Raw genomic sequence first — 19,076 nt, 5'->3', positions numbered from 1 at the left:
TGTAAATAAACAAGTCACGTAGGCATAATGCAACAAGCATAGGAAAACTAGACAAACGCAACTTCAAGATTTTCAGCATATAGAGAGGTGTTTTAGTAACATGAAAATTTCCACAACCATATTTTCCTCTCTCATAATAATATCCAGTAGCATCATGAGCAAACTCAACAATATAACTATCAAATGAAACATTCTTATCATGAGTCTCATGCATAAAATTATTACTACTCCCAACATAAGCATAGTCATTCTTATTAATTGTAGTGGGAGCAAATTCATCAAAGTAGCTATCATTATTATTCTCATCAAGTGTAGGAGGCATAGTATAATCATAATAAAATTCACTCTCCATAGTAGGTGGCACCAAAAGACCACTATCATTATAATCATCATATATGGGAGGCATGTCATAATCAACATAAACTTTCTCCTCAATACCCGGAGGGCTAAAGAGATCATTTTCATCAAAACCGACCTCCCCAAGCTTAGAATTTTCTATATCATTATCAACAATGGTGTTCAAAGCGTTCATACTAATATTACTACTAGCATGCAAATAAGGTTCCATAGGTTTTTTAATTTTCGCATTAAACCATTCATGTCTTGACTCATGAAATAGTACAAAAAGCTCACAGATGTTTTCCATTATGCCTTACTAGTGTTTAACAAGAAACAAAAAGATGCAATTGCAGGATCTAAAGGAAATAGCTTCGAACACTCACACAATGGCACCAGAAAAGTACTTTTACTTGGGACCGGAGTATGAGTGCCTTTTACCTTTCCTCCCCGGCAACGGCGCCAGAAAAGTGCTTGATGTCTACGGGTGCTTCTATTCTTGTAGACAGTGTTGGGCCTCCAAGAGCAGAGGTTTGTAGAAAAGCGTAAAGTTTCCCTTAAGTGGATCACCCAAGTTTTATCGAACTCGTGGAGGAAGAGGTCAAAGATATCCCTCTCAAGCAACCCTGCAATCACGATACAAGAAGTCTCTTGTGTCCCCAACACACCTAATACACTTGTCAGATGTATAGGTGCACTAGTTCGGCGAAGAGATGGTGAAATACAAGTAGTATGGATGTATATGAGTGGTAATAACAATCTGAATAAAATATGGCAGCGAGTAAACATGCAACATAACAGTAAATAAACAGAGATTCGATGTTTGGAAACAAGGCCTAGGGATCATACTTTCACTAGTGGACACTCTCAACATTGATCACATAATAAAACCACTCTACACTCTCTTGTTGGATGATGAACACCACTAATTGTGTAGGGCTACAAGAGCACCTCAATGCCGGAGTTAACAAGCTCCACAACATTCAATGTTCATATTTAAATAACCTTAGAGTGCATGACAGATCATTGCAATTACACCAAGTACTAACATAGCATGCACACTGTCACCATCACACTATGAAGGAGGAATAGATCACATCAATACTATCATAGCAATAATTAACTTCATAATCTACAAGAGATTACAATAACCTACGCCAAGTACTACATGATGCACACACTGTCACCATTACACCATGGAGGAGGAATAGACTACTTTAATAACATCACCGCAGTAACACATAGATGAATAGTGATACAAAACTCATATGAATCTCAATCATGTAAGGCAGCTCATGAGATCATTGTATTGAAGTACATAGGAGAGAGATTAACCACATAGCTACCGGTACAGCCCTTAGCTTCGATGGAGAACTACTCCCTCCTCATGGGAGACAGCAGCGGTGATGAAGATGGCGGTGGTGTCGATGGAGATGCCTTCCGGGGGCACTTCCCCGTCCCGGCGGCGTGCCGGAATAGAGACTTCGTCCCCGCATCTTGGCTTCGCGATGGCGGCGGCTCTGGAAGGTTTCTCGTACCGTGGCTTTTTCGTATCGAAGATTTAGGTCAGGGACCTTTAAATAGGCGAAGAGGCGGAGTCGGAAGGTTGACGGAGGCGCCACACAATAGGGGGGCGCGCCCCCCCCCCCCTTGGGCCGCGCCGCCCTGTTGTCTGGTGGGCCTGTGGCCCCCCTCTGGTTGCTCTCGGGTGTTCTGGAAGCTTCGTGGAATTCTAAGATGCTGGGCGTTGATTTCGTCCGATTCCGAGAATATTTCCTTACTAGGATTTCTGAAACCAAAAACAGCGTAAAACAAGAATCGGCACTTCAGCATCTCGTCAATAGGTTAGTTCCGGAAAACGCATAATAATAACATATAATGCGTATAAAACATGTGAGTATCATCATAAAAGTAGCATGGAACATAAGAAATTATAGATACGTTTGAGACGTATCAATGCACACGTGCCTAACACAAAAAGAAGAAGAAAAAACAAAAGATCCTACTACGGTGATATCAAATTATTGTAGCTGCAACACAAACCACTATCAAGACAACACCCAGAGTTCAAATTCTCCAAAAGTAACGTCTCTAGGAAGGAAACATGGCAACTGTCGCCCGATCATAGATCTTAGTTTTCACTCTAGAGAAGGTTTGTGCTCTTAAATCAACTAGATGATACCCCGCACGTTGTCGCGGAAAGTGGTAGTAGACACTTCGCTCTCAAAAAGGAACAATTGGAAATAATTTTCGGGAGAATTTGTTCTTTAGAGCCGAGGTCCTAAGTCTATTCTAACTGATATTGTAATATCACACCAATAGTCAATAACAAAATGATAATGATTGTTGGAAATAGTTTAGCCCATCAAACATGCTCTTTCGCACGGAGAAATACTGATGCACATAAAGCTAAACGAAATCTACATTTGAGAACGGAATGCACGTTGCATATACTTCTGAGAATGTGAAGTTGACGCTTAATTACATACTATTTTCCACCTCCAATGCTAGGGGCCAAGTGGGATCTTCGCATGTTTCTAGCAGCACCAAGTAGTTATCATTGTTGGTTTGTAATGATGTTCATAAAATGAGACTTAACACAAAATACTATGCTCATGTTGCACGTGTACTTTATAAATAAATAAACAATATGGTTGCATTACCTGTATATATTCATTTTGATGCATCCGACTGTATGCAGACTCTTTTAATGTCTTGTGCTCCCAATTCAGACACACCCCATAGCATTAGAAGCCTAAAAGTGGAACAGAACATATGTGACGTGAGACCAGTGCAGCATCCATTATTTCATTATGTATTCCATGGTTCCGTTGCTGCTACAAACTGAACACACATGTGGATACCAGATCTATATATAAAATGCTAAACAAATTAACTTTCCCTCTTTCTAGAATCACAACCTGGAGCCCAATATGAGACGTGCAATCCTAAACCTTAACTAACAGATAACAGAACGGGAAATCTAACGTTGTATATGATGCCCCCCATAGGGGGCCTCACAGCGATCCTCGCACGTGAGCCGTCGGATTTTTCTTGCGACGAATCTCGGCCGTCCGTTTTTCTTCACTGTGACATATAAAAGCTGCAGCCCAAGTTAGAAACCCTAGCCGCCGCTGCCCAATCCCCTCACGCTTCGCCTCCTCTCCCAATCCCACCACGTCTCTCCTGCTCCTCCCTCCTCTCCCTTGGCAAGAAGACGAAGGGGGACCGGCAGATCGAGCGGGCGACCATGCCGGGATGCGGAGAAGGGGGGCGTTGGGGCGGCGCTTGCTGAGCAGGGAGAAGCCCGCGGCCCGCCGTTGCGGCCTTTGCCGCCGGAGGGCGGAAGAGTGTCGGCGACTCGCCGTCGCTGGCAGCGGAAGAGCGGCGGCGCCTCCGCTCGCCGGCCGCGGTAGAGCGGCGGCTGGCCGGCCATGGACACCGAGCTAGATTTTGAGGTTCTTTTCTGTTGCTTTTTTATCCGGTGCGTCCGGTTATCGTTCGGGCGATCCGCCACTACCAAGTGAGTACCGTGGATGAAGAAGAGGAGGCGGAAAGGAAGATGGAAATGGGAATCTGAAGAGTAGTTGACAAGGCCAGCCAGCGAGGGTAATCAGGTTGGGGTCTCACAATTTTTTATTGCTCGTCCTGTTCGGCGGATACAACTACATCACCGATTCAGATTGCGAGGTGAAGCCGGATGCTAGCTAGCTTGGTATGTGGCGCTGGTGCTAGCTAGTGTTTATTTGCCAATTGCCAGCTTTTTTTTTTCTGCTTTGTTTGATAAGAGATACGGACCTAGCTAGCCTACCGCTATGTTCGATGTAGACGACACTCGTTATTCTTGCTCTCACTTGATTTTCTCGCTGATGGGGTAAAGTATGCTCACATTTTTGGCTTTTTGCATGTGCCACGAGATCAGATCTAATACATTTTCAGATTAAAGCTTTTAGATCAGGTTATGGTAACGTCCAACATTTTGTGCTCTGTAGGTGCGTTTATGCCTAACATGATCAAAGCTTCTTGATCAAGCTTTTTCACAATTGATGGATCATCCGCGGCTCGCATTTACTCCTCCGCAATGCTCGCCATGCCCTCCTCTCCATGTTCTCATACGGTGATGTTCGAGTAACGCAGGCCGTGACGGACACATTCGGACAGCCGGAGCAGATGTGGGTCTCTCTTCCTTTAACTTTAAAATTTTCTATTTGGGTTTTGCAGCCCATGCTTTAATTTTTTGCCGATTCATATATTCCACTCTAAGACTATTGTGTTCTATGGTGTGGATTGATGTTGTATGACGATGGAGGTGCAACAGAGCGGATGCAGCGGCGGAGGAGGAAGTGTCGGAGTATGGGAATAAAGCGGATAAGCGTGAAGAGGCAAGGCCGGGTGTGTTTCTCTTGGACTTTTGGTGCCCACCTAGGTTTCCTTCACAATCTCGGGTGAACTTCCCATATTCTTGATATATTTGTGCTCCTGCATCTTCCCCTTATTCTTGTTTGAGTCACACTCCTTCCTCTTTCTTTCATTCTCTCTACGGACCAGCCATCTAGAGTAGGGACCAACGGATAAAGGACCCGTGTGAAGTCTAGGACCTCTATGCAAGTTCTCAACGCGGCATTGTTTGTACCTTCTAGTGAAGGAAGGCGATGCCATCGTCTCGGTGAAAACATGACGGCTACAATTTGCGGAGTAATTAAGAGCCCGATGCTGCGTATACTTGACGGTAAAGAGCGCCTCCATGTCAACTCCGTAGCATTTCATGCTTTAATGTATGCTCTCTATCAGCAACATTGTGTGCTTCCTAAATAGGTTTACAACAATTTACCCTTATATTCAGTGGTATGAGCCGATGCTTATAGCATCTTAAATTATTTAATGGCATGCACGCGATCAGTTCCATGATTATAGATGGACAATCACTTACTGTGGGTTTGCATTGAGTTTTCTATTACCAGATGATGGACTCCTTGGTATAACCAAATAACATTGACCAAACTCAAAAAAGATCTCTGAAAACATGTTTTATAGTCGACATTGTACTTTGGATAAGTAAGATTGTTCCGTTTATTGGCTAGACGATTGCAGCTGTTATTGGCTAGACAACTGTAGTTGGTGTCTTTGTTGCATTATTTGTTGTGTGTAATTGAACACCTCTGTAGTGATTTCCTTGGTCCTACATTGAACAATATATGGCTACTTTTCTGTACCTGAGTATATTTTTCTGTAAAAGAAGCTTCATTTTGATTCTTCCAAAAAAAGCAACAAAGTTTGCAACTAAATCCTTGATCTTATTTTTCATGCACCCATCCTATAATTTGGATGTATGTTAATGTAAATTTTAAACCCCTGGCCCCAGTATATGGAGTTGTGGCAGTCTAGCACTATGGAACTGACTTGCTTCTTTTTTGGAATGTGCAGTAAAGCACTTGCAGGTTTGAGAAGAATCGATTTAGAAAAGTTGTGATGGCTTGTGTGTGACACAAAGGGCCTCTTTTGTTTGTTCAAAAACTGCAAGGATTTACTCATGGGAAATGGTTTTGCAGTAAACTATTTTATATATTTGGTAGGTGCTTGGACGGTTGGCATCCCAAATTGTTGTGAGCTTCAAGGTAATGACAAGCCAATCTATGCACCTCCAAGTGGAAAATGGAGACATGTCCATTATACTCAATGCACAAGATATTAGTGTTACAGGAAGAAAATGGACTGATAAAATTTACTATCGGCACGTTGGGTTAGTATTCTAGCAAATGCTCGTTGAATACTTTGTTTGGTCTTATTGTTAATTTTCTTCTGTTATGTGCATTTTTCAATAGGTACATTGACCATCTTAAGGAAAGAAGGCTCATGGACCAGATGGAAAAAGACCCAACCGAAGTTATGTAAGTGAAATTTCATTTCTCGCTTGTTTCCAGGATCTGGGCATAGTTTAATTCATTTTTCTGGTTGAAGACATGATACTAGCTTTATTTGCTTATATTTGGCAATTTAGACAACTGTATGCATATTCTACTTGAAGCTTCTACGAACTCCGTATGAACTATTGTAATAACAATGAGCATGTTATAAACCAAACACTCTTTAGCAATTAGCTGGTCATCATGCTAATCTCCTTATTCCCTAAACCGTGAGATACCAGCCTATATTAGCTAAAACCACAAGAGAAGTTCAGTCATGTGTACGATGCAACCTATGTTTTTCTGAAGTTTGTTCAGTGGATTTCCATACCACAATATCCCTCCCATCTCTTATTTTCTTGTTAGATTCTTGATTTATGTTACCTGGCTATGATCTAATAACTTGTATTTCTCTATGCATATATTGACTGATGTAGGGCCAAAGTCCCTTTTTAACGCTGCTTATTTTGTATAACTAGGAGGGCTCCGCAAAGTACGGAGAAGAGTAGCTATTTGGAATGCCAAGTTAGGATCGTCTTCCTCTGTAGGATGTTCATTGTGTTCTGATGGAAAATGGTGAGTTCAGGTGATGTATATTAAGCGCAACATATGAAGGAGGGTTGAGGGCATGTATATTAAGCGCAACATATGAAGGAGGGTTGAGGGCATATAGATTAGTAGATGCGGCCCAGTGAGCGTCTATGGAGGTTCTTAATGAGCACTTCCTCTAAGATGCTTTCAGGTTGTTGATTCTTTTGTACTGTTGTTTTAAGAGGCCAGAAAAATGGGGTTTTTTTATCTGGCCTCCAGGTGTATATGAAGAGTAAAGTGGGGTTTTTATATGACTTCAGGTCCAAGCTAAGCACATCAGTTTTTGTAGTTGAGAGGATAAGAGCTTTACTGGTTGTAGCTGCTCGAGTTTTCGAGCCTTTGCTAATTGCAATTGTTGTTCATTTTTTTATAGATTTACAGAACTGTAGCCCATGTATTTTTTATTAGGAATAAATGGATAAGTATTGATTAGACCTGCGCGTTCCTCACATTTTAGACACTCATTACATTATTTCCTAGTGTTTCTCTCTTTTTTTAAGATTCTCTGTACCTAATGTTTAACTTTCGTGCACGAAACAAATATTGATGTATGAATTTGTGCTTGGTGTATGGATGTGAACGTAATGTTTTCTTCTACTATTTGATATGAAAATCTTCTCTTAATCTTGCAGGTTATATTACTATTTCAATTTGCTACTCATTCTGATCCAACGAAACTAAACCAGTGGGATTGAAGTTGTCGTTCATGTCGGGTTAGCATCCGTCCATATCCGTATCAATAACCTTATTGGTCCAAATATTCTCCTTGCTATATTTCTTAAATCATTCCACATAAAAAGTATATTTTCTTATTTTTGTGTGTTTTTCACAAGCTACATAGGGCGGTACTTGATATTGGTGGGAAATGGCTTCCCTGCATGTAAAAGCATGATATTTGCTGGTGTTTGTATTTTTAGTACCGAGAGATCAATGAAATTGAGGCTTTATTATAAGTATACTTACTCTATTACTCATATAAGAATTCCAGAAAAGACATAGCTGTACACAAAATGAGAAGCCCAACGAGTCAGCCTTAAAAAGAAAGATGATTGATCTGATTTAGATCATAAATATCTGCTATGTTGCTGCTGATTCGACTACTCATCATTGGTGTGTTTAACACATCGTTTTCACGAGACACTCCAAAATCTATGGACTCTATTCCTGAAGAAGGTCACACTTATGCACTTCGGTTTACCTACTTAGTGGTCAGATTGTCTATGCTTCTCAGCCTGCTAGCTGCTACGGTAATCTTAGAACGGTGGGGTTGGGCTTGGTTGAAAGGTAAAGAGCTAGCAATTTGTGCTGCTACACTGTATGGTAAATAGGACAAGCTATTTCTATGCATGTTGTTGGTACAGGGATCTGAACAATTGAATTCCTAGGTTTACCAAAAGTGATGATATAAATATCGATTTCAGTACTAAAATGTATATTGGGAACAAAATAATTTTACAAGGAAAGTTTCCATCAAATATTTTATCTATATAGATTCTTCCGAATTCAATTAATACGGTTCCTCGTTGCGTGCCCATTTTCTGTCGCGCCTAGCTTTTCTCGTCATTGTTATCCTATGAAAATTAAGATTTCCAGGAAACATGTGGTCTTATTCAGGAGTTCCGGCAAACCCGCTATACCCTACGAAGAAGGATCCTCTTGGGAGGATTGATCGTGGTGCCATTCAGAATTTCTACTTTGTAAGTTCTTTTTTTTTATCTCGAGTTCGTATTAAATGGTGCTTCTCACATCGATCATATAGTTTCTATTATTTTGCAAGAACTCTGTACACAAACATATCAACAATCAGAACCATCAACCATTCTCATGTTATGAATTGCTTTGATAGCATCTGAAAGTGGCGGACAAGACTCAAGTACAGCAGTACACTTCTAATACATTATTTGTATGGTATGTATATTCAGTCGGATGTTCCTTTCCAGACCTTAACGACAACGATCAAATACCAGAAAAATAGTGTTTGCTTATGTGCATCTGGAAAGAAGATTGTTGAGCTTTTTTGTGCATCTTAACAATTAAAGCCATTTGCTATATAAATGTAAAGAGCATCTTTATTACTGCAACAGGAAAACTAGACTGCTACCCGCTTGGTTTTCCTACGTAGTGTGATCATTTCAGTTGAGGACATCCTCAACATCCAAAAATGCCTTTATCGTAAATATTGTGGTACCGATAACTACCGATTAAGATGAACAATTCTATTTATAATACTGCATCATGGATTGTTCTTTAAATACAAACGACCATACAAGCATGTTGAAAAATGCCATACAGAAATTATGGAAAACTCCTACACCTGTGACTTAGCTAGGCAACATAAATGAGCCAAATATCATTTTAACATAATCCATGATATTGACAGATGAAAAAAAATGGTGTTGACTATGATTTATTTGGCCTCCCTGGTAGAACAGTGTCTTCTACTGATAGATATGTTGCATCTCAGTCTACCTTTGTGGACTGGTGTGAAAATGTTGTTGAGTTTGTATTGTCTACCATATGATTGTTGTAAGTTGCGACTGAGTGTTGATTGCTGTTGGATTTACTTTTCAGGACCGTTGATTCCAGGTGACACAAACCACGGATAGTTGTTTGCTTCCTCTTATCTACGTACCGTGGGATTTGAGAATTGTCCCCTTTGCTGTGGTATTGGACATATGAATCAAGCGTCTGCTGCAATGGTTGTATGCAAGTGCTTTTGCTTCATGCTGCTATCAGCTCTTAGTTTTGTAGTTTCTTTCGTCCTGTGGTGTGCTTCCTCAGAAAACAGATTTGTGTATATATTTTTGATTGTTCCACTTATTATTAGTGATATGTGCAATAATTTCACGATACTTATTATGGATTGGAGGGAGTATAGCTTAGTTCTACTGGTTTTGCTTTTCAAATCTAATAAAATGTATTTCTATTTACACTTAGATTTGTGCGATCTTCACGGGACCGTGCGCCAAGGCGCACATCTAAATCTAGTATACCTGAATCTCACCCTAGGAACTCAGTGCTTAGAGAATTGGATGACCATTACATACAGGCTGAGATAACCACACAACCTTGATCGATGCGACACCAATACACGATAAGTCCGGCATGGGCATGTTCCGGTCATCGCCCCGTCTTCCTCCTAACCCTCTCAATCCAGCGCCGTCCGCCGACACGAACGATGAACACCCTGCGCACGGTGCTGGTGCGGACGACCAAGAAGATAGGACAGAGGTGCCCCCTCCCCCGCCGGCGCGCAGCAACTGTACCACTCCGAAATCATCCGTGTAGCTCGGCCACCGGCCGACCGTACGTCAACAAAGAGCCGCCAAAAAGGAAGAGCTGCAAAATCAAAGCAATAGATCACATGAGTAATTGCTGGCACAGACCTGAAGAAACGGGTAGACAAAAAAAAACCCACACAAGATGAAAAGGGCAGTGGGAGCAAGGGTTGGAGTTCGGCACTCTGGTTGAGGTAGAGATAAGTGACATGTAAGAAAAAATCGATTTTGGCTGGCTGGAGATGAAGTGGGCGATATCCATGGCTGAATCTTAAAACTGGTAGATGAGCACAAGGTAGATAAAGGCACAGAAGAGGAAAAGTAGACCGGCACCTCAATTAAACTCTCATGGCTGTCCATTTGTAGAATTATCCCTCACCGAGCTAGTAGAAACTGAAGATGAAGATAAAAGGACAGAAAATTAAAGAAACATAATAAATGACATCTGCCGATTAGTGCATGCATGGGATGACATGTGGATGCTACTTGTATGATATTGTGGGGCCGCTGATGTGGCATGCTTGCATGTTGAGAGAATTCAACTTAGTGGGTTCCTCCTATTTAGGTATTATAGATGCCTTCAACAATGTCATTGTCTTACACAACCAATTTTAGGATAGACCTTGGATTTTATTTGAAAGAGATGACTATGTACTCCTCCTGTGTTGCTGATCCCTCTTGCCAATGTCGCAACTGCAAGTCAACAAACACCAAGCAAAGTCCTCATCACCTTGAAGACTCACTCTGCCATTACTAGACCTCAGACCTCAGCGAAAATCGACATGTCCCATGATGGCAACAGACAGCGAAGCTCCGTGTCACTCCCTCTCCGGAAGCCGCACGGCTACAAATATGGGTGCACACAGCCGAATATCATCTGATCTAGCAATCTACAGGCCACGGGCGGCACTGGAGATCGCTGACGAGCCTTTTGAAACTCGTCACCTGCCAGATCATTGAGGAATGACATCAAGCAGAACACCTTCTTGACACGAGAAGAACCCAATGACCACCTCTTTTATTAGGCAGATCGGCAGGCCCCACACCATCGTCTGCTCCCAACAGCAGATCGGAAATCTCAGTGGGCACCACCATCACCACCCGCACCATGCAGAGATGAAGGGCTGAGTCGTGCCAAATCCCCCAAGCCAGGCAATGTGCCGGCCTTGCGGCCACAGCCTTTGATCGCTGACATCCTTTCATTCTAGAGAAGATACACGCTCTCAAAGCAATATTTTCAACAAGATCATTGTCAGACACAATAATGTATTTAAACAGTCCTATCCAAGCAGGTTTCTCCTCGTTTAATAACATGTCATTACATGTTATCACGTCATAGCAGAGACATCCCCCGCAGGAGCAAAAAAACAGATTTACCAGCCTGGATGACTTCTTCCAGAGACCAGAGATCTAACGGCCAATACTACACTGTGGAAAGCCTTGAACGGGAGGGAAGGCAGTAGTAATAAATTCTCTCGGCCACGCACAAACACACAGAAGACAGAAGCATACGAGCATAGAACACTTCGCTACTGCCCTCCTCCTTCCCCCACCTCCTCGCCTTCCCTTTGCTGCGGCGCGTGATCCGGCCAATGGACCTCGACTCCTCCGACGGCCACGCGTGGCTGCTCGACGCCCTGGCCTCCTCGCCCCTATTCTCGGCCACGTCCCCGCCGCCGTGGCCGTTCGGAGACCAGCATTCCTCGTCACAGATGGATGCGGCTACGGCCGCCCCGGACGAAGCCCCGAGCACGCGCTCCGGTGAGCTCCCTCTTGTACCTAACCAGTAATTTTCTTGTTCGTTTCCTTACTTTGCCGTGCTGTACGGGGGCGATTAGCGCAAGGTTGTTCTGAACGCGACGCGCGCGTTCTTTAATTTCTGCGAAAACTTCATCATCGTGGGTTGATTCCTACAAGGCAAAGCCTTTTCTCGTTGACTTTGCGTGCCGTGGTGTGGCTAGCTTTCGAACTTTTCTATGCGCTCGAGGTCTCAGTCAAATTGGTGCGTTGCAAATTGGATTCCACTACGGGGCATCATGGAGGCCTTACTTAATTTAAAGCTGCCAGGTTAACCACTAGATTATAGTAGTATATATAGTGGGTTCCGTCGGCGCATTGTTTTCTGCACTAGAACGTGTGTGTCTTTGCTTTGCTACCAAGTGGTAGAGTATTATAGTAGGATAATCCTTGATGAAATGCATTTCAGCATTTGGTTGTTTGAACTGAAGGCCTCAAGGACCTTTTACTTTAGCATAGAAAATATGTTGAAAACATGTCAGAAAATTCAGATCCAAATTAAATAATCCACAACTGAAGATACTAAATGGACAAATTCACTTATTTTGTCCTTTTATCAAGTCATAGATCAAATTTGAATATGAAATTTTGTGGCACGATAGGTAATACTGTCTCTATATAATTGTTTGTCTCTGAAATTTTCATGGCCTATAGTGAGTTTGCACCCCCCCCCCCCCCCATTGTACCTTACACGAAAAATCATATTAAAACTCGTGGTACCATTGTACCAAGCAAACATAAACTTATTCACTATGAGCAGTTTTTTGCGATGAATGGGGGCAATACGTGTGTTATATTTGTGATAAATATGAGGATCGACGGTGTTGAACTTATTTTTTCCGGATTTAGCCTGGATTTATTTATAGTATCCTTCTATCTTGGCCATCGAACTCATCACCCTTTGATCTAAGGATCTCTAGAGTTTGCCAAAACCTTCCTTCTCTCGTCATGAGTCCATAGGATCAAATCACAATCATATCCATGACACACTTAGATAATGCAGAGCTCCTCTCCTTATCCCCGAGCAGGGGCAGAGGAAAATTCATCAGGAGACAACACCAAAAGAGGCAACTATAAGAAGGGCCAAAGAACGAAAAGACACAAACTTTTAGCTTAAAAAACTAGGGACCAAAGCAAAAAAAAATCTACATGTTAGGGGGGTCAGCCCCCTGTTGGACTATGTGCTAGGCGATTGGTGCTTTGGCACTGTTCTTGGAAAGTGGTGCCCAAATCTCAGTTTCTATGCTAAAAAACTTTAGGTCGGACCTTCATTGGCTGTACGTGGCAATGGTGGTTCTCTAGCTGTTTACTTGTTGAAGGCATTGTCTGGAAATTGGACCTTCTCCATGGTGAAAACCCATGATCTGACTATGGTGGTTAGACCTTCATGGAGTCGTCACTTTGGAGAACCTTTCTTGAAGTCTAGGTGTTGCCAGTGGTGGTGGTGTGTTCATGCTATTAGATTGATGCACTAGCCAAGTTTTCCAAAAGTCCAAACTGTTGGAAAGTGCTAGGCTATATATTTTAACACCCCCCTCACGTTTAGGCTGGACAAACATGAAGACACTAGACGTGGGTAATCGGGAGCCGCAACTATTTGGAGTAAATTAAATAGTGCGTTGGGTGGGATTTGAACTTGAAACCTCCTGGCTCTGATACCATGTTAGATTGATGCACTAGCCTAGTTTTCCAAAAGTTCAAACTGTTGGAAAGTGCTAGGCTATATATTTTAACACATGCTGTTGTGAGTCTCTGATCGCTTAGGCAGAATCTTTTTCTTTTTTATATTTCTTTTTGTATATGTTCATCCTTGATGTCTAGACTATCTCTTACGTTATATGTTGCAGAGGTTAGGTGTATTTGGTTATAATATATTCCATTTATCTAAAAAAAAGAAGGAAAAACCTCATGCTTACGTAACTTTCGATTGTTACTTTATTATTTCTTACACCACTTATCACATGGAGCATTGTCTATCATGAACAAATTCATCTTTAAGAACATAAGACCCAGATTCCGTAAAAGTTTAAGGAGGGGTTGGATCTTGTTAAACATATAGCCAAGAGAAACGGAAAGTGTCTTTGGCTCCCGAGACCCAGTGATCTCTTCATTTTTTTAAAGTTGAAACTCGTATATATAAGTTTTTTAAAAATTCTGAAAAATATCTGGACAAGTTAATGATGTAAGGATGAAAATTTTCAGTGTGAAATTCTTTGTATGGCTACAAAGAAATGACAAAAATCTGATCAATTTTATCATTTTTGTGTAGCTCAGAATACAAAGTATTTGAAATTGATATTTTGCACACTTGTGGGATAAATTATTGGCTACATCCAGCTATCTGTTTCAATGTTTTTTTGAAACTCCTAAATGTGTTTGTCGAATTTTTCTAAACAACAAGATCACTGGCGCCCAGGAGCAAAAAATCTTCACTCCAAGAGAAAGTCTTGTTTTTTTGCCTTTGATGACTGGGTAGGGCCCTTTATGTAACCACCATATTGTACCCTGCAAATATTATGTGTGAGTGAAAAATGCTGTACGATGTTTTTATACTGTTACCCCTAAAAAGGAAAGTTACAAAGCTCTGTTGTATTCTTTTGTGTAGGGAAATCTGAATCAGCTGGTACGAAAGTAAAGAACATCAGTGCAAAATTCCAGGTTCATGTTTCCCTGGATGACGATTTTTCAGATAGCTCTTATTTCTTGAAGGAAAGGCTTACACTAGCTCTCAGGTACTTCAAGAACTCCACTGATCAGCATATGTTAGTTCAAGTTTGGGCACCCACCAAGAACGGAGATCGGTACATGCTGACTACTTCAGGACAGCCCTTTGTGCTTGACCAACAGAGCATCAGACTTCTTCAGTACAGGGCTGTGTCCATGGGATATGCGTTCCCTGTAGATGGGGATAATGTCCATGAGTTGGGGCTACCAGGACGGGTATACAGGCAGCGAATACCTGAGTGGACACCAGATGTGCAGTATTATAGCAGTGCTGAGTATCGGCGGCTTAACCATGCCATAAATAACAACGTTCATGGTACTGTTGCCTTGCCTGTGTTTCATCCCTCTGTGCAGTCATGTGTTGCTGTTGTTGAACTTATAATGACATCCAAGAAGGTCAACTATGCAAGCGAGGTCGATAAAGTCTGCAAAGCTCTTGAGGTGGGTTTGCTTTAGCCTTGTACAAACTTATATCTATATAAATTGACATCATAGATGTTATGTTAATACATTTAGGACATCATAGATGTTAAAAATACAGCCTGTAATGACGGCTGGACTGTGGTATAATATTCTCCACAAGTTTCTATTGTGTTACGTTGTGGTTAAAAGAATAGTGCTATTTGCAGGCAGTGAATCTTAAAAGCACTGATATCGTGGAACATCCATACGTCCAGGTAATCACCAAATAACTGCCATTTGAATGATATATTCCCATGTTTTATTATGACAGTAATTATTTAAAGGTTTTTTCAGATATGTAATGAAGGCCGCCATAGTGTTCTGGTAGAGATACTGGAAATCTTGACTGTAGTCTGTGAAGAGTTGAAACTGCCCTTAGGTCAAACTTGGGTGCCTTGCAAACATCAGAGTTTACTGTCACATGGTGGTGGGGTGAAGAAGAGTTGCTCGAGCTTCGATGGAAGTTGTATGGAAGATGTATGCATCTCAACCAGTGATGTTGCCTTTCACGTTACTGATGCTTGCATATGGGGCTTCAGAGATGCCTGTGTAGCTCACCACCTACAGAAGGGGCAAGGAGTTCCTGGAAAGGCATTCATCTCACGCAGACCATGTTTTTCGAAAGATGTCAGTAGATTCTCCAAGATGGAGTATCCTCTTGTACACTATGCTCGCATGTTTGGATTAGCTGGATGTTTCTCGATATGCTTGCAGAGTGCTTATACTGGTGATGATGATTATATATTAGAATTTTTCCTGCCACCTGATTGCAGAGAAGATAATGAACAGAAGGCTCTTCTGGAGTCCATCATAGTTCTGTTGAGACAGCATCTTCGTAGTTTACAGGTAGCCAGTGATAAAGGCTCGGATGAAGCTTATGTTCAAGTTGATGCTGTTACTCTAATTCATAGTGAAGAAATGAAGAATACATTCCATACATTACTTGATAGTGATATGCATGGAGGAATCGATGAGTCCGATAACACAAATGATAAAGTTTCAACAGTGTCTAATAAACATCTGTTATCTGGTAATTACTCTAAATGGAATGACAACCCAGTGGCAGAACCAAGTGGCAGCGGGACCTGCAATTCTACATTGCTTTACAAAAAGAAAAATTCAGAACGAAGAAGAGGAAAACCAGAAAAGACATTCAGTTTAGAGGTTATCCAACAGTATTTTTCTGGAAGCTTGAAAAGTGCAGCCAAAAGTCTTGGAGGTACGCACAGTTTGAATTACTGTAATACATGACATATTGATTACTGCTTAACATTTACTGTAGCTTAAATCACTGATGGTCACCAAGTGGTCTATTCCATGCCTGCGTTCAAGATCATAAAGTTTAAATTTTCTGTCCTATCTTTGAGAGATCATAGATGAAGATGTCATGTGCAGACCTGTCATTGTTCCCTTGAATGTGCTCTGCCACTGCCGCTGAAAGGCACAATTTGGAGTGGTTGAGCTAGCAGTTGTATTATCAGTTTTCAGTATCCCTGCAATCCGAGGTCGTAGTAACATGTTAGGTAGGTTGGATTATAACACACAAGTGTTTGCTATTAGGTTTCATGCACCAAAAAGTAGAAAAATTTAGCTCTTATCGAGCCAAACATGAAAGTGGGTGTTGAAGTATATGTGGATTTTTTTCCATCAGTTCAGATTTTTTTATTCTAATGGTGCATTAAACTTAATATGGTAACAGAGAATATGTCTTCGGTTCAAGTCTAGCATTTCAGAATTTAGAGTGAAAATTGATTGCCCTCTTTCTGTCTACGTTTAGGCCTTATCGAGCCATATCTATATATGTGGATTCCCCAACCTTGTCCATCAGTTTGAACTTTTGGTTCTACTAGCTGGTGCATCAAACTTAATATGGTATCAGATCGGAGGTCTTGGGTTCAAGTCTCAGCTTTCGCAATTTAGATGAAAAATAATGCTTGCCCTCTTTATGTCCACGTTTAGGGCTTGTAGAGCCACAGGAGAGGGGGTGTTGTTGATCCATTCCAAGCAATCAGTCATCCAATAAAACCGGTGAACATGATAAGTTCTAATCTTTGTCGATTTAGGGTATGTGTTACAACTTACAATTAGGCTTAATAGTTGGTGGTTTTTTACAGAGACTCAAAAGCTGGGTTTTCTTGTTACTCTGACCCCAATAAGTCTTGTGTTTTTGTAATTTACTTTTCCTATTTACCCATATCACATGGTAACAGAGTATCAACCATTTTTTTGCGAGCCCTATTTTCTTTTTCTTTTTTTTGCGGGAAAGATCCAATACATGAGTTCACAAGAAGTACACAATACCCAAACATAATAAAAATTACATCGAGGTCCTTGGACTACTACTGCCAGAGCGAGCCGCCGACGTGCCATTGTCGCTGCTCCCTTACCGGAGCCGGCCCGACGTTGTTGATGACAGTCGGGAAGTCTTCGTGCACGTGCCCCTAAGGACCGGCGCCCCAGAGCCGAATTCATCGCCATTGAACCCTTGAATTGATCCAAATCTTCTAACACCAAACCTATAACAAACGTAGACTGGACGAGATCCACCACTCCAGGGAAGCGGCGACCAGGCGAATCCCCGCCCTCCTCAACGCCGCCGGCGAGATCGCCGCTGACGAGGTGGACGAGGAGGCGGGTATACCTTATTCTTGTCTCGCATAACGCCGCCATAGCCACCATAACAACGATGCCGGTTGACCAAACTCTAACTTTAGGGACCCTTCTACAGCTAGCCCTATTTTTGTCCATTTCACGATTAATCTAACTAACTGAGTTTATCATGTATAGTGTATACCATGACACTAATAGCCAGCAATAGGGTCTTCCTCTTGAATATGCTTAACTGAATTGTTTCTCCTTTTGACAGTATGTCCTACAACTTTGAAGCGCATTTGCAGGCAACATGGGATTTCCAACTGGCCATCGCGACAAATTGGCAAGGTTAACCGGTCGATTTCAAGATTACAGAAGGTAATTGAGGCTGCTCAAGGGTCAGAGAGTGCATTTAATGTCATCGCACCTCCTGTTCCTGTTCCTGTCAATCTTTTGGATATAGAGAAAGCAACACAAAATGGAACTGCTGAACCTTACAATCATTATGGTGAAGAAAACAGAGGTCCATTCTCACAGAATTTGCAACAAAATGGTTGCAACCTAAGCGCACCCATCTCATCGCAGACCTTTTTAGCTAACAATTGTACCCAGATTGAAGAAGATAAATCAACTAACTCGAGAAGCTCATCTGGTCAACATAGCACGCATTCGCATACTTCAGAAGGGTCGTTCCGAGGAAGCCTGGGAAAAAGGGCATCAGTTTGCAAGACATTCATAGGGCCACAGCAGAACTTGTTCAATCCGGAAGTACCATTTGAAGAGCAAGACCAGCTGCTTTCTAGGATGCTCCTTAAAGATTCTGTCAGACCGACTGTTATCTCTTCAGGTAGGATCGTGACAGTGAAGGCGCGTTACAATGAAGACATTCTAAGGTTTCGCTTCCCGTGTTCTGGGAGTGTTAGCGCCTTGAAAGATGAGGTGGCCAAAAGGATACCAATTGATGTTGGTAATTTCGTCATCAAATATCTGGATGATGATCACGAGTGGGTTAATCTGACATGCGATGCAGACTTAGAAGAGTGCATGGAGATCTACCAATTATCAGGTACCAATGTTATGAGACTATTGGTCACAGACATCGCCGTCGTTTTCGGGAGTTCTTGTGGAAGCACTGCTTAATTCTACACTTAGATATGGTAGTATATATTCTTCAGCGAATTCTTCATGAGGGTGCCCTGTTAGTCTGCTGTCAATGCTATATTTAGCTGCTTCGTTTTTTGGCTACAGTATCTAGTTCTATTTTTTTTGTATAGACATTTCTCTAATGGCCAGCGGTGCTGCCAATGAAATTTGTGAGTCCGTGGTCGTAGATATCAAACATTTTTTACATTTTGATGTTTTATGGGGATAATTCAGTTTTAATAGAAAGCAT

At 41.7% G+C, this 19,076-nt stretch overlaps 1 protein-coding gene and 1 long non-coding RNA gene across 2 annotated transcripts; both read left to right on the top strand.

The window, feature by feature from the left end:
* The first annotated feature begins 6,586 nt into the window (after positions 1–6,586).
* On the top strand, positions 6,587–9,712 carry LOC124646609. Its single transcript, XR_006986391.1, has 4 exons — positions 6,587–6,815; positions 7,463–7,543; positions 8,445–8,527; positions 9,402–9,712. It is a non-coding gene; the product is annotated as an uncharacterized LOC124646609 (long non-coding RNA).
* Positions 9,713–11,700: 1,988 nt separating this feature from the next.
* Positions 11,701–18,823, top strand: LOC124647341 (protein NLP3-like). Its single transcript, XM_047187302.1, has 5 exons — positions 11,701–11,869; positions 14,511–15,070; positions 15,259–15,306; positions 15,386–16,310; positions 17,958–18,823. Exons 1-5 carry the CDS (start codon positions 11,701–11,703, stop codon positions 18,821–18,823), a joined length of 2,568 nt encoding a protein of 855 aa, XP_047043258.1.
* Positions 18,824–19,076: the final 253 nt, after the last annotated feature.

Source organism: Lolium rigidum, chromosome 4, assembly GCF_022539505.1.
Source record: "Lolium rigidum isolate FL_2022 chromosome 4, APGP_CSIRO_Lrig_0.1, whole genome shotgun sequence".
In the NCBI taxonomy this organism is placed as follows: domain Eukaryota; kingdom Viridiplantae; phylum Streptophyta; class Magnoliopsida; order Poales; family Poaceae; genus Lolium; species Lolium rigidum.
This window is presented reverse-complemented; position numbering and strand designations above follow the sequence as displayed.